This window comes from Eupeodes corollae, chromosome 2, assembly GCF_945859685.1.
Source record: "Eupeodes corollae chromosome 2, idEupCoro1.1, whole genome shotgun sequence".
In the NCBI taxonomy this organism is placed as follows: Eukaryota; Metazoa; Arthropoda; class Insecta; order Diptera; family Syrphidae; genus Eupeodes; species Eupeodes corollae.
In genome coordinates, this window is record NC_079148.1 from 93,786,165 (window position 1) to 93,800,672 (window position 14,508).

The following is a 14,508-nucleotide window of genomic DNA, read 5'->3' on the forward strand; positions in this document are numbered from 1 at the left end:
CCGATAATCATCATATTTTCACAATTGTAGATAGTTAAGAAGTTATAAAGCGCGTTATAATTTATGCTCCATTCATTATAATTTAAATAAATAATTTAGTAATGATCTCCTGTCTGCAACTTCTAATCCAATACATTGTGTCGCTGACGATAGTACTCTTAGCTTTTCATATTCCTTTTCAGATTCACAGATTCACACCCCTCTTCTTCGGATGTGGAACTGCAACGACAAAATATGATAAGCTCATTAAATTCCGACCTTAACAGCATTGTTCAATGGGGATTAAAAAACCGAGTGGAATCTTATGCTTCGAAAACGCAATGCTGTCTTGTAAAGCGAGATATACCCCCATTGCCATTATCCATTGATGGCACTTGTATCAATGGGACTGAACACCTCGATATTCTCGGTATATGTGTCACCAACCATGTCTTGTGGAATGATCACATACGCGATGCCGACAAAAATGCCAGATGTTTGGGTTTCCTTAGGCGATGCAAGTAATATATTGCACCCCTTCCGATCTGGCTATTATCTACAAGACTTTCATACGTCCAAAGCTTGAGTACAACTCCCATTTCTGAGCTGTTGCTCTTGCAACTTACATAAGCCTCTTGGATAGTATTGAACGTAGAGCATTTAAATTGATAGACGATAATATCATCATAAGTTCATTTACTTCACTTGAACATCGTCGTAAGGTCTCTCGTCTGACCCGTTTTTACCGATTTTTTATCGGCTTATGCTCTAGTGAAATAGCCAGTTGCATTCCTCCCTTTGAACAGTTCAACCCTAATACTAGCGCTTCTGGAAATACAATTGAAGCGGGCTTGTCTGTATAAACATGATCTTTAACAAAGCCCCCCAACAAATTGTCTAAAGGCATATAATCGCACGACCTAGGCGTTTATTTGACCGGTCCCGAACGTGAAATTAAATGTATAGCGAACTTGCCTCTCAATAAGTACATTGATGCACGTGCGACTCCGTCTCGTGAAACCACATGTCATTCAAGTCAAGCTCTTGCATTTTGGGGAAAAAAAAGTTGGATATCATCTCACGGTAGTGCTCACCATTCACGTTACGTTACAATTCGCATCATCTTTGAAGAAGTACGGCCCAATGATGCCACCAGCCCATAAAACGCACTAAGCTGTTCTCTGTTCGACAGTTCTACTTACATATTTACGTACCCATTGAGCAACATATTAGCTTCCTCACTGAACACATTTTTTCGGTAAAAAAGTGGATCTTCGGACAACTTTCCAAGAGCCCATTCACCAAAATTTTACGTTGCAGTAGATCATTCGGCTTCAACTCTTGCACCAGCTGTATTTTAAAGGGCTTAACACCTAAATCCTTCCGTAAAATTTTCCACGTTGTTGAGTTACAGAGGCCCAATTGCTGCGAACGGCGACGAATCGCTAGTTGATGATCATCATTAACACTGGCCGATACAGCTTTTTCTCCAGTTTGCACTCTACGTAAGTATGTTAGTAGTTTAATGTTCAACAATTTAAATTTGGTGCACAATTTAGTCACAATAGCTAGAGTAACAGCTTTAGTGGGTCGATTAAACTGGCTATAAAATGGAAGAAGCGCGCGATGAAGTTTCTTAACAGAGCACGCATTTTGATAATAAAATTCAATAATTTGCAAGCATTGTTCGATTCATGGTTTTATTATAGACTAAACTGAAGATGTTTGATAGTGAAACAAAACACAAAAGGTGCGTCAGCTGTTAAAACCAACGTTGGCAAAAAGATAATACTTGAAAATCACCCTTTCCATGCATGTTGTCATCAAGAAAAAAACTTTAACACAGACGTATCGGTTAAACGTTTACCTTGACAGACGTTACTTTGAGGAAGTTAAGTCTTTGTCTAACTAAGTAACTAACTAGGCTAAGCCTTGAACACAGAAAACATGAGATCAAACAAAGAATTACTCTTGCTAACCGCTGTTTCTTTGGGCTAAGAAAGCAATTGAGAAGCAAAATCCTTCCTCGAGCTCCCAAAGTGTCGCTATATAAGGCCCTCATCATTCCCGTCCTGCTATACGGTGCAGAAGCATGGACTTTAACAAAATCGGATGAAAGTACCTTGGGTCGTTTCAAAAACGACGATCTGTACTCTATAAGATGTGATCTGGATACGGGCTATTTTTTGACAGACAACATTTTGAAAAGATCTTTGAAATGCCTATTTTGTATATAATGATTTGAAAGCTTAAAAGCGAATAGATTTAACTGGTGACAAAAGTATTTGAAGTACCGCAAATTAATTCTCTTACTTCATAAAATTGATGAAGTTCTGCGATGCTATTTTTGTGACTGCAGCTGTATTTTTGAAGTCATGTGTGTTGTGTACGGGTACCAAAGAATTGGTTTTAAGTTTGTCTCATCTTGTCTTTTGTATGAAACTCCATTAAATTAATGATATATCATAGTAAAAGCTGTTTTGAGATGATAGCTGTGTGATGATGTATGAGGATGTGGGTATACTCATGCATATATGTACGTAGTTACGTATACATATATAATACGGGTTACGGGTAGAGTTTCAATAAATATTAAATTTCTCCATGCGACAGTATTTGTCGGGTCTTTTAATTATTCTGAGTTTCCATCTCCTTCCGCTTTGCTCATCAAAAATAAAATGGCTGAGAATTGTGCTCATTAAGTGGTAATCCAGAATTCTTTCATCCCTTGTTTTTTTTTCTTTTTGTATTTTTGTTAATGTTGTTTGTAAAAGTTTGAGGGTTCCTTTTTATTAAGTATAAATATGCCATGATATCCTCCAGTAATCGGCATCGGCAACGGCATACGCAGATCCGTATTTTGCGAGTAGTGGGAGAAGGAGGAGGAGTGAGTTTTCTTTTTACCGCACCATCAGGCCTTCCCATAGAACCCATCAGATGCAACGATTTATTCACACAAATTGGGATATAAAGCAGATTTAAATGTCTGCGACATGAAATGATTCTGATGAAGACAGTCAAGGACATGAAAATAATTTTAATTGAAGGCAGAATTTAGTGAACGTATAGTACAGTCTGATGTCTGTTAGGGCATGAGGCCACTAGTGTTACCATTTATCCTTTTCTTCTGAAACAAAGGTTCCTTAATGTAATAATGTGGGAGCATTTTGGATGTTTCTGAGAATTAATTAAATAAGAATTAAAAATCACCAATATTACAGTCATAAGGAAAACTCCTTAAGGGCTCACATATACTACGTATACGTATTTATACATTTATACAAAAGAGAGAAAACTTTTTTGTCTTGTGTTTAAAGTGTCTGTGAGCTCTAAGTACCTTTTTGGTTAACACCCCGAACAAACACTCTTTCTGGTGTTGACGACATCCCAAATTTAATCGATTAAGGATTCTATTTTTTTTAAGGATCAGTACAAAGGGACCACGAAGGTTCTTTGAAATGAAGAACTCAAAAAAAAAAAACCATTCAAATAATAAAAAGTAAAACAGACTTAAGTCGCACAGAACGATAACACTGGCACTGAATTCCGATCGATAAATTTTAATTCGAATATAATTATTCCTTTTGAATAATTTTTGTTGTTGTATTTTTTTGAGTCAATTCTTTCGGGTGTCTGGTCTTTGTGGCATGGCACATGGATGAGGCTGCGAGAAGCTCTGTCTGTCGCATTGTACTTTGCAGTAATTGTCTTTTTGAAGAATAATTTTTGTTGAATTGGATTTGCAGTGACTGAAGTGGATTTGACTTGTAGGGCCATGGCACAGACCAATTATATAAAATAAAATAATGTTATATGTACATATATTGTACGTACCATACCATGAGCTATTTTGTTAAGAGCTATAGCTATGTGTTATGTTGTGTTCATACATGTACATTGTACATGTCATGTGCAAAGGTACCCATAGTTATGTAAGGATGTATAACTTATATGAAAAGGAGTAGTTTTTGAATGAGATTTAAAAGGTCTAAAATGCTAACGAACGAAAGGATTGGGCAAGTAAGCGGTTAGTCTTGTTAAGGCATATTGCTTACGTAGAATCACTTAACTTATTAAATTAGAGATTTTAATGATACCCAACTGATATGTCGAGCTATACGAGATATTAAGAAGTGTATATGATGACGAGCCAATCAAACTCTGATGGCATATGTCATGCTATGGTGCATTGTTTTGAAGCATAATCAAGCTAATGGATTTCAAGGTCGAAGTTGGTGTCATATTATAAAGGATTAATTTGTACGGACAAAATATAAGCTGTTGGCGATTTAATACTGATGGACTTATTTCTTAGTAAAAAGTGTTGAAGCTATCTTAATTCACTGTAATTTGAGCCTACAGCCGTTTGTTAAATTTACAAAGTTATTAATCACCAATTTTTTGTGACGAACTGCACAAATAATATAATAACCATTTTAGACGAAAGTGGATAGTTTATTATTATTTAATTTTAATTTTTGCTTCGATTTGAAAATTTATATCGCATACAAAAAAGTTAGTTATAGTTTTAAATTTTTAACACAAAATTAGTAATTCAGAGTTAAGATAGCCAACAAATGAAAAAATAGCAAACTCCTCCATTTTGTTGATTTGTGCAACTTCATACAACAAAAAAAAAAAGTATTTCTACCGAATTTAAGGCTACTTCACTATAAAACTCCCAGACAACAAAACTAAAACGTATTTTGAAATTTGATTTGTGGGATTACATTAACAAATAGTTTGCCCAACTCTGTCGCAAGAACTTGATTATCTATTTAAAAAGTCAATTTAAAAATATTTTAAGTATTAAGTATTAAATTCAAAAATGTACCTTTAAAAAAAGTTTGTTTTCAAAAAAAAATAATGATATTTGATATCTAAAAAAAAGACTGGGATGCCACCCACACTGATAACTTTCCATCCCGTCTATCGATTTATCTTGCTTAAAAATTTGTCTATATGTACTCTTATCAATTTTTACCAAATTTGCGTACTATTTTTTGTAGATTTTATTTTTTATGAAAAAACGCACTGTTGGATTTTTATATAAAAATTACTGAATATCAAAAACAATATTTTCTGTGAAATAAAATAAGTTTGCAAAGCTGTTTGAGTCGAAAGTAAATTTTTACCAAGTTTTAACATTGTTTTTTTTTAGAGTTTTATTTTTTGTACAAAAACTGTCCATTCGATTTTTTTCAAAATTTGACTGAATGTTGACAACAATATTTTTTGAAATATAAAAGTAAATAAGAGCCAATATCTCAAAGCTTTGAAAAGATATTTGAGTCGAAAATCAATTTTTACCAACTTTTTTTTTTAGGTTTTTATTTTTTGTAAAAAACTGTCAATTCGATTTTTCTCAACATTTTTCAGAATGTTAAAAACAATATATCTTACATGATAAAATAAGTTGGAAGCCTAAATTTTTAGTTTTTGAAAAGATATTTGAATCGATATTCAATTTTTACCAACTTTTGTTAAATTTTTTCGGTTTTTAAATTTTTGTAAAAAAAACTGTCAATTGGATTTTTTCAAAACTTTATTAAATGTTGAAAACAATATTTCTTATAAGATAAATAAGTTGGAAGCCTAAATTTTAAGTTTTTGAAAAGATATTTGAATCGATATTCAATTTTTTACCATTTTTGAGTAATGTTTTTTTTAGATTTTTATTTTTTATAAAAAAAAACTGTCAATTCGATTTTTCTCAAAATTTTATCAGATGTCAAAAACATTATTCTTCGTTGCACAAAATTGTTTTGGAGATGAAATCATATTTTAGTCGTACAATTTTGGAGGTGACACATTTTTTTTTTTATTTATAAAAAAAAACGTTAAATGGATTTTTTTTTAAATATACTTCTTTGATATCACGTTACAATATATTATATAAAATTTAATTCAAGTCTCTAACGTTTTTGGTTCGTAAGATATTTAGGGTTAACCAAAATGTTCACCTTTTTTCAAACTGCTATGGTAAAAAAACCACCCACGCAATATTCTTGAGAGCCCTTTCTGCATCTTTCTGCCTTATTATCTGTATAACAAAATTTATTTGAAATCGATATATCTTCTGGTTCTTGAGCTATGGAACGAAAACGTCGCGAACGTACGGACGTAGGTAGGTAGAAATGGCGATCTCAAGGCAACCTAGACTGAGACCCAATTAGCGCTGTAGTGCGCCGTTTTGATACCAAAAACTCGTTTGACCTGTGATAGAAAGGGAAAGATTTATAGAGAAGCTTCATAGCGATTATGTTAGAGCCATTTTGTCGCATTGAGAAAAAAGATTAGGTCTCTAATCTTTGTCTCAGATAGCTCATCAAGTTCTTGAAAGAATGCTTTTCCAAAGTATTTCATTCTAGAGTTTACCAAAGCAGGACATTTGCAGAGGAAATAGATTATCGTTTCACTTTCTCTTTGATCACTACAGCTACGGCAAAAGTTATTGTAAGAGATACCCAACTTCTCTGCATGAACTCCTAAAAGCCAATGTCAGGTACAAACCGCAACAATCCTGGCTATGTCTTGCCTTGGGCTGCATAGAAGATTGTTTGTACGGGTTTTATTATAGGTGGGCCATATCTTCCTAGATATAATGCAGTTGGGTAAATTGCTCCAATTTCGGTTTGATTCAGTTTGGTAGATAGAGGAATGTTAACCATTTCCGCAATTGAGCTATGAAGGGCTGATCCGTGCCTGGCTAGCTCTTCAGCTCGCAAGCTCATCGCGATATTGCTGGACCATCTTAGATGAGGATGTGGCCGAGTTAATGGCTTTGACAGCTTCCTGACTGTCTGTCAAGATAGCCGCATTTCGGTTTTGGTTTGGGTTTTGTTTAAGTATCTTACATGCCTCCCTTATTGCCAGCAGTTCAGCCTGAAAAACTCTAGCAAAGTCAGGACGCCTAAAGGATTTGGCTACATTTAGGGACTCAGAAAAGATCCCAGAACCAACTCCGCACTCCATCTTTGAGCCGTCAGTAAAGATGGTTGTGTCGAAACCTATCGACACGATGTCATCCTCCCAATCTTCTCTCGATGGGAAAATAACCTTAAAACCCTTACTAAGGTTGAAATTAGAAGTCAGTGTCTACCGAGATAATATCTGAGGGAATCAATTTCGTAGTGTTGATGTGACCATAAGGTTTTGACAACGAGCTGTTTGATTCCTTCAGCCTAATAGTGCTGCAGGAAACTATGTATTTAATAAAAAGGTCGATAGGTAGAATATCCAAAATAACGTTTAAGGCGTCCGTTGGGCAAGTACGCATGTCCCCTGTGGTGCCCACGCAAGCTGTTATCTGAACCTTCTTTAGCTTATTAATGTTATAGGCTTTGCTAAGAGCAGGCCACCTCTCAATCCAACCATATGTTAAGATAGGTCGTACTACGGCTGTGTACATCCATAAAATAATCTTCGACTGAAGTCCCCACTTTTTGTCGAAAGTTTTACTGCAGGCGTAGAAGGCAACACAGGCCTTCTTCACCCGTACTTCAATATTTAGGTTCCAGTTTAGTTTAGGGTCGAGTATAACTCCCAAATATTTTGCACTGGAATACAATGATAGGATTTGACCGTTGAGTCGAGGTAGCGTGAAGGGCGGTACTTTAGTTTTGGTGGTAAAGATGAACAGCTCAGTTTTACTTTGGTTAACTCCTAGTCCACAACTCGTGGCCCAGTTGCTAACTTTCTTCAAGGCTGACTCCGTGATTTCACTAATCACAGAGGTGTACTTTCCTGACGCCTATAGCACCAAATCATCCGCATAGGCTACCGCCATTACTCCACATCTCTCCAATTTAACGAGAATTGTATCCATGACCAGAAGCCATAGAAGAGGCGAAAGGACACCACCCTGGGGTGATCCCCTACTCACGTGTTTTGTTGCGATTGTATTGCCTAGAGTGGCTCGAAGTCTTACGATATTAAGAACAAAAGTTTAGTCAATCAGCTGTACTGTTAATCTTGAGATTACTGGAAATGTTCGCCAATAATATCAGCTAATAAAATTATCGTCCTATCAAATTAGTTCATTCCTTCTCGAGTTTTGAGCTTATCAAGACGTTTTATGATTCATTTCTAGGTCCAGCAACTTTTTGTCTACAAATTTGTATTTATGTGATTGAAATTATTAATCCATGATCTAAAAATAATCTTGGGTTTATGGGTTTTAAAACTCAATCAAATACTAAATAAAGCTAAGAAGCAAAATGCTTTTGACCCTTCTTACATTTATAACATGTCTTTTTGGTTTGGAAAATCTATCCCTAGTACAGTAGAGATTTTGTAGGAAAAACAAATCACTCCCGATGAGATTTAAACTGACTTTTATTTGAGTTTCGAAAGCAATTTTCGAGGTTTTCATTCTCATACAATGCTAACTTTGGCACTTGGTGGCAATAATTGTATAGTAGTGTCCTAAATACAAAACACTATGACATCACTAAAGATGAATTTTTTATATTTCGACAGAACTTATTTTGAATTTATTATAACTTATTTACTGTCTTTTATGTTTTTGTTTAACCATCTAATGTATCGAATCATATCTAATATTTGTTGTATATGAATGTTTTAATTTCTTATTGGTCCTACAAACTTTTGTGGCGACTCAATATGGATTTTGTTATTATAATAAAATTCAAAATTTGTTTTTTTAGGTCTATCGAAAAAGAAACTGATACAAAACTCAGCATAAATTAATTTTTCAGTTCCGTACACTTCCTTCTTATTTTTAATTGTTAATTGTTAAAAAATTAAAAGACAGTTTTATTTTGGTAAGCTGATTAGGCTAAGTTTCTTAACATAAATAATGCTGCATAATTTCATACAGTAAATCGTACCTGATAAATACATTTTTGCAATGCATTTTCTCCAAGAAAATGTATGAAGAGTGTAAAGCTTTATAACCATTTTTAGGATATTTAAACACCCTTTTTATTGTAAAGGGGACAAAATTGCAATTTAAGCCATTAAACAGCAAATCAAGCAAGAAGAACTCTATAATTTAACACATCACAAATAATCTGACACCTTTTATTTAGTTCTTGGTTGTTCTTTCCATTTAATGGCTTCTTCAGAGCACCTAGGTTTTGAAAAAACAAGTTTTTGGCATACTTCAGGACTTATTTCTTGCCATAAATTTTGAAGGCTCATTAAGGTCTTCAATGATCATTCCATTCATGCTGGATTGCATTTCAGTGAGGTGGCTTCTTCTGTGTTTTAAGCAACTTAAAACGGTTATAAAATAACCACGACCTTGCTGTGCAAGATGTATGCTTTGGGTAGTTGTCCTGGGTAGAAGATGAAATTGTCTTGTATTCCGAGCTTGGTGACACTGGAACTCAAATATTTACAAAATATTTATTTTAAACATTTGATGCGTTTTATTTTCCACAAAATGTTAGTTCCGAGCTCCAGAACTTGCAACACGTCGTCATACCATAACCGACCTACTCCTATGCTTCACAGTATTTCGAGTATGCGTAGGAGAAAATTTTTCTTGCTTCCGTTCGTAAAAATATCCTGATAAATAATAATGAAATATGTCTGACTTTCAAATACAATACAAAAATATTTAGTTCCTGCTTATTCCAAGATCCAGATTAGGGTTAGGCGTTTTTTTCATTTTTTTTAAAGATCAAAACTAACAGTGGCCCCAATACAATTTTGTTGGTCAAAAAAAAAATCAAATGGGGTGGTGCAACAGTCCGTTGTGAACCAGGGCCTAGTGAGTTACAACTCTCAACCATTCCTGTGTGCGAGTACTGTTGTCAGGAATGGAAGGGACCTACAATTTTAGGCCGAATCCGAACGGCTATTTTGAGAAAGCACTTTTTCATGACAGGAATTACTTTTGAAGGATTTGTCAATTCATCGCAAGAGATAGTACCCGCGAAAATTATTTTTTTTTTAAATTAAGGTGGCACAGGCAAGGATTGAACCCAAGACCCCTTGCATGACAGTCCAACGCACTAACCATCATGCCACGGGTACTTCATGTGTTGGTCAAAAAACGAAAATTCGAATATTCTCAAAAACAAACCGATAGATTTTTTAAAATTTTCTCTAAATTTTATTTTTTAACTCGGCTACTTTTAATAAGAAAATCATATTTTTGAATTGCTCATGAAAGGTACCGCTCATAGAACCGTTTTTTTTTTTTTTTTATTTTCTCAGCAACTTATGAACTGATTTCAATAATTTTTTTTGCCTGAACAATATTTGATTATCAAAAGTGAAATTTTTTATTGTTTGGATTAAAAAAAAATTTTTTTTTCCAAAATTCTATATCTCAAAAACGGGGCAATATTTTATTTACTAAATTCAAATGTAGAGCGTATATTTACAATCACTAAACAACTGCATACCAAAAATATTCTTAGAACAAAATTTAAAAAATGTGTATGTACAAAATTAATTTAGAAAAAACCGCTTTAACGATTTTCAAAAAAAAATTGAAAAATCAAGGGTTTTCGATTTATAAAATGGCATTTAAAGTTTTAAAGACAAAATTATTTTTCAGGTAAAATTTGTAATCTTAAAATAGTTTTCTTTAAATTACTTTAGCTGTGTTAAATAAAACTCCCTCCCATCTCACCAGATCAAATCCTGTGCATTATTCTGACAACATTTTAATTACATTCCTATCTATCCCATCTTTTATCCAAAGTAATGCATTTTAAAAAATATGACTATTTTTATAACTATAACTATAACTATTGTAAATACCAACGATGCCCGTCGAGCGCCACTACATCGGATTAGCGAATATATTAAGCACCTTCTACCACCAATAACATTCCTTCATTATCATCATAAACATGTTTTTATCTATCTATCTGCATAAAGCTGAGAACGTCTTTATCCGTTTTAGACACCTACCTAGATACACAAAAATAGTCGATCGTTTTACAATCTCAACATTCAAGTTCTGCCTCTTTCTTATCTTCAGATAATTTATTTTACATCCTGGTTCTTCTTATACGAAATTAAAATAAATCTATCCAAAGGAAAAAGCTTTGAATGAACTAGTTGAATACACAAACAATTATTTTCGTTAAGTATGCTTACAAGTATTTTTCATTTCCGGGATGAGTTGTCCTAGGATGAGTCATCCCAAGAGATGAATCAGGAGCAAGTTCATGCGACCCAGTCGTACATTTTATTTTGAACTGCTATGGTAAAAACCCACCTAGGCAATTTTCTTGAGAGCCCTGTCTGCATCTTTTTGCACTACAGTCTGTATAACAAAATTTATTTGAAGTCGATATCTCTTCTGTTTCTTGAGCTTGACGAAAAAACGACGCGAACGTACGGACGTACGTACACACGCACGCATAGACATCTCTCCAAAAATCTTATATTTTGACTGTAGGGACTTTGAAACGTCGAGAAATGTCAAAATTTTCAATTCGACAAATCGGACCTATTACAATAACTTCCTATGTGAAGTTAAAAATACGCCTATTGGGAATCGGCTCAAAACCTTTCGTGTTTCCTAAAAAAGTTATCAGTTGATTTTTTCAAAAAAAATTACTGAAAATTTCCAACAATATTTTACACATGATGAAATAGTGTGATTTTAAAATCTATGTTAACCAGATTTTTAGTATAGAAATCCAATTTTAGTAGCATATTTTAAATTTTTTTTTTCGAATTAAAGATTAAATTTTCTATATACAGATTGTATTTTCTAAGAAAATTGACTAAAAAATGAAATCATTCTTGAAGTCAATAGCTTTATTTATTCAGGAGATATTAAGAATTGAACATACATTTTTTACCAATTTTGCGTACTCTTTTTTGGAGATTTTAATTTTGATATAAGAAATTACTACAGACTTTGAAATTTCAATTCGACAAATCTGTAAACTTTCTGTAGTACCTTTTTCTTGTCTTTTATAAAAAAATTGACAAATTCTGTGCTTTTGGTATTTTTCTAATCATTTTATTGAGTTTTGATATTTCGATAATTTTAGCTAAAGCTTGGAAACCCTTAGATGTTTACCCACAATCCTAGCCTTAAAGTTAGTTTAGTATTGAAATTATGATTTGTCGTCCAGTTTGGTTATATAGCATAGTGGGTCTTCCAAGTGTCAAGCACTGATTATTTCTTTTTTCCTAATTTTTCATATTATTTAGCTTGTCATAAAGTGCAGTTCCACCTTTTTAACTGAGACAGTTGATATATTTAAAATCCACTCAAAATTTAAACACAACGTTCTTAAACTATATTCTAATTATTTTAACAAACATTTACAATAATACATTATTTTTATTACAGATATTGTGTAGAATATGAAGTCATTAAAGCCTCCAAGCCGTGTCACAAGCTAACGCCATTCAATCAACTTCTAGAGGGTATGTTCTTGAAATATGTGTAGGAATCACATACAATTGTTTTTTAACTCAATTTTTTATTTTTTTCTAGGTGATCGCATTGTTGTCCGTTGTGACTTGGAAGATTTACCTGGTTCAAGTCGAAATACAATGAGCATCAGTTCCCAATCTAAAGCTAGTCCATCACATAATAACACCGCCAGTAGGAAAACCGAGATCACAAATAATTCAGCTTTGTTGAGCGATGATGATGAAGAAGAAGAAGACGATGAGGACAGTGAAGACTATGATCGATCTACGAATCCTTCAACAATTGCAACAACAACAACGACGACGACACATCCTTCAACGATATACCACTGTCGTGGTGAAGGCCTATCAGGCCGAACAACCAGATGGAGTGCTCTTCCAGCTCCATCGTGTCGGGGCAAATGGCTACGACTGACAGTGGGTCAGCCCAAAAAGTGTTCTCATCCCCAATTCATATTCGTATAAACCACAAGACCAAAAAAAACAAATATTCGACAACAACAAAAAGACATATTGTCTTCGATAAATTTCTTTGATTTATTTCTTTTTGTTTTTTTTTGTCAACTAATTGAAATTGTTTTTATTAAATATAAAATTAATCATAATATTTTACTATACAAAAATACTCGTATACAGTCAGTATTCAGAAATGAATGTTTTATTTATCAATATTTATTATTTATTTATTTAAAGTGTTCACTATAATGCAAAATAAGCAAATAAAATACCTAATAATAATTTTAAATATTATTAAATTAAGATTAAAAATAAAAACTACTGATAGAATATCTGTAATAAGAAAACAAGATTAAAATAAGAAAATGAGGAAAATAAAGGAGCTTTAAGGAGAAGCAATGTAATTTTAAAATAAACCTTTATCGAATTTTTAGTATTTTATTATGTTTTATTGAAATAGTGAAAGACGTCCGGATTCATTTTTGAACTGAAAATATAGCATAGAGTTGTTTTCTTGTGAGAAGCGAAATCAAGCAGATTACGCAGAAAGTGGAGAGAGGCAAGTAAATTTCTTCACTAGTTCGAAAAGATGTTTTTACCTATTAACAAGACTAAATGTAAAGACTTTACAATAGACGTGGTCTGGAAATTGACTATATTACCTTATTACAGAACTTTGTTTGAATTCTGACCAAACAATTATAAACTTTCCATTTCCAAAGCAACTACCAAATAGTTCACGATCGCGTATGCACAATTTTCTTATTTTAAATAGTTTTTTATTCCTAATGTTTTTCAGCATTAAAAGTATAGAATTAATAAACACCAAAGCCTCCTTGGGAAAAAAACTCAAAGTTTCAACGTTTCCAATAACGAAATATAATCTAAACAATAATATGAATAACAATAACTTCTGTATACTGGAGCCCGTTGCAGTGTGTGGTAGACGTTGGCAATGAAGGTATGATATGGATCATGATCAATTCACATCAAAACTATCTGCTCCAAAAATAAAAGTCCCACCATTAATTTATTGGAAAATTCGTGAGTATGTTCATCAAATGATGAAAACTATTTAAGTCACTGACTGTACAAAAATTATTTCCATCGCCATTAAAATTATGTGTGATTTTTACAAAATGGTGATAAAAAAACTTAAATTTGAGAACTGTCAATATTTCTCACGTGACTTGAAAAGTGAAAAAGCTTTCAAAGTAATTTTGTATGGCCTAAGCTCATTTGATACCGCTGTACTATAATCAAAACTGATAAGAATCAGTTTAAAATGTGTTAACGTTAAACTTTTTGTGTTTGCTTTTTTTGAAAGAGGTTTTATTAAAATGTCAGACTAAAAAATACATTTTCGATCTGTTTTCCACATGCAAATAATTTGGAACTATCAACGAAACCATAAAAATTAAATAACACAGTGCTGAAACTGACAGATGTTTGGGCACGATGGAGAATAATTGATATGCCAAAACGTACTGTTTCATCTGTGCGGCTCTCACAAGACTGAAGAATGTGTCAACAAAGACACATTCAAATGCCCAAACTTCAATGAGAGTCACAAGTCAACCAATTTAATCTGTCAAAGGAGAAATAAATATATGGAAATAAGAGCTAAGATTGCGAGTAAAACAAGGCGCTCTCTCCAACCAAAGCTTACAAATCTAAATGTAGGTGTATACC

At 33.2% G+C, this 14,508-nt stretch overlaps 1 protein-coding gene across 2 annotated transcripts in view; it reads left to right on the plus strand.

Annotated features, from left to right (window-relative positions):
* LOC129944299 (somatomedin-B and thrombospondin type-1 domain-containing protein) overlaps window positions 1–13,243 on the plus strand; it is a 295,288-nt gene extending 282,045 nt beyond the window's left edge. For both annotated transcript variants that reach the window (XM_056053646.1, XM_056053645.1), the window contains exons 4-5: window positions 12,275–12,351; window positions 12,422–13,243. In XM_056053646.1, coding sequence (XP_055909621.1) covers window positions 12,275–12,351; window positions 12,422–12,825 — 481 coding nt within the window. In that variant the 3' untranslated portion in view covers window positions 12,826–13,243. The remainder of the gene's footprint in view (window positions 1–12,274; window positions 12,352–12,421) is intronic.
* The last annotated feature ends 1,265 nt before the right edge of the window (window positions 13,244–14,508 follow it).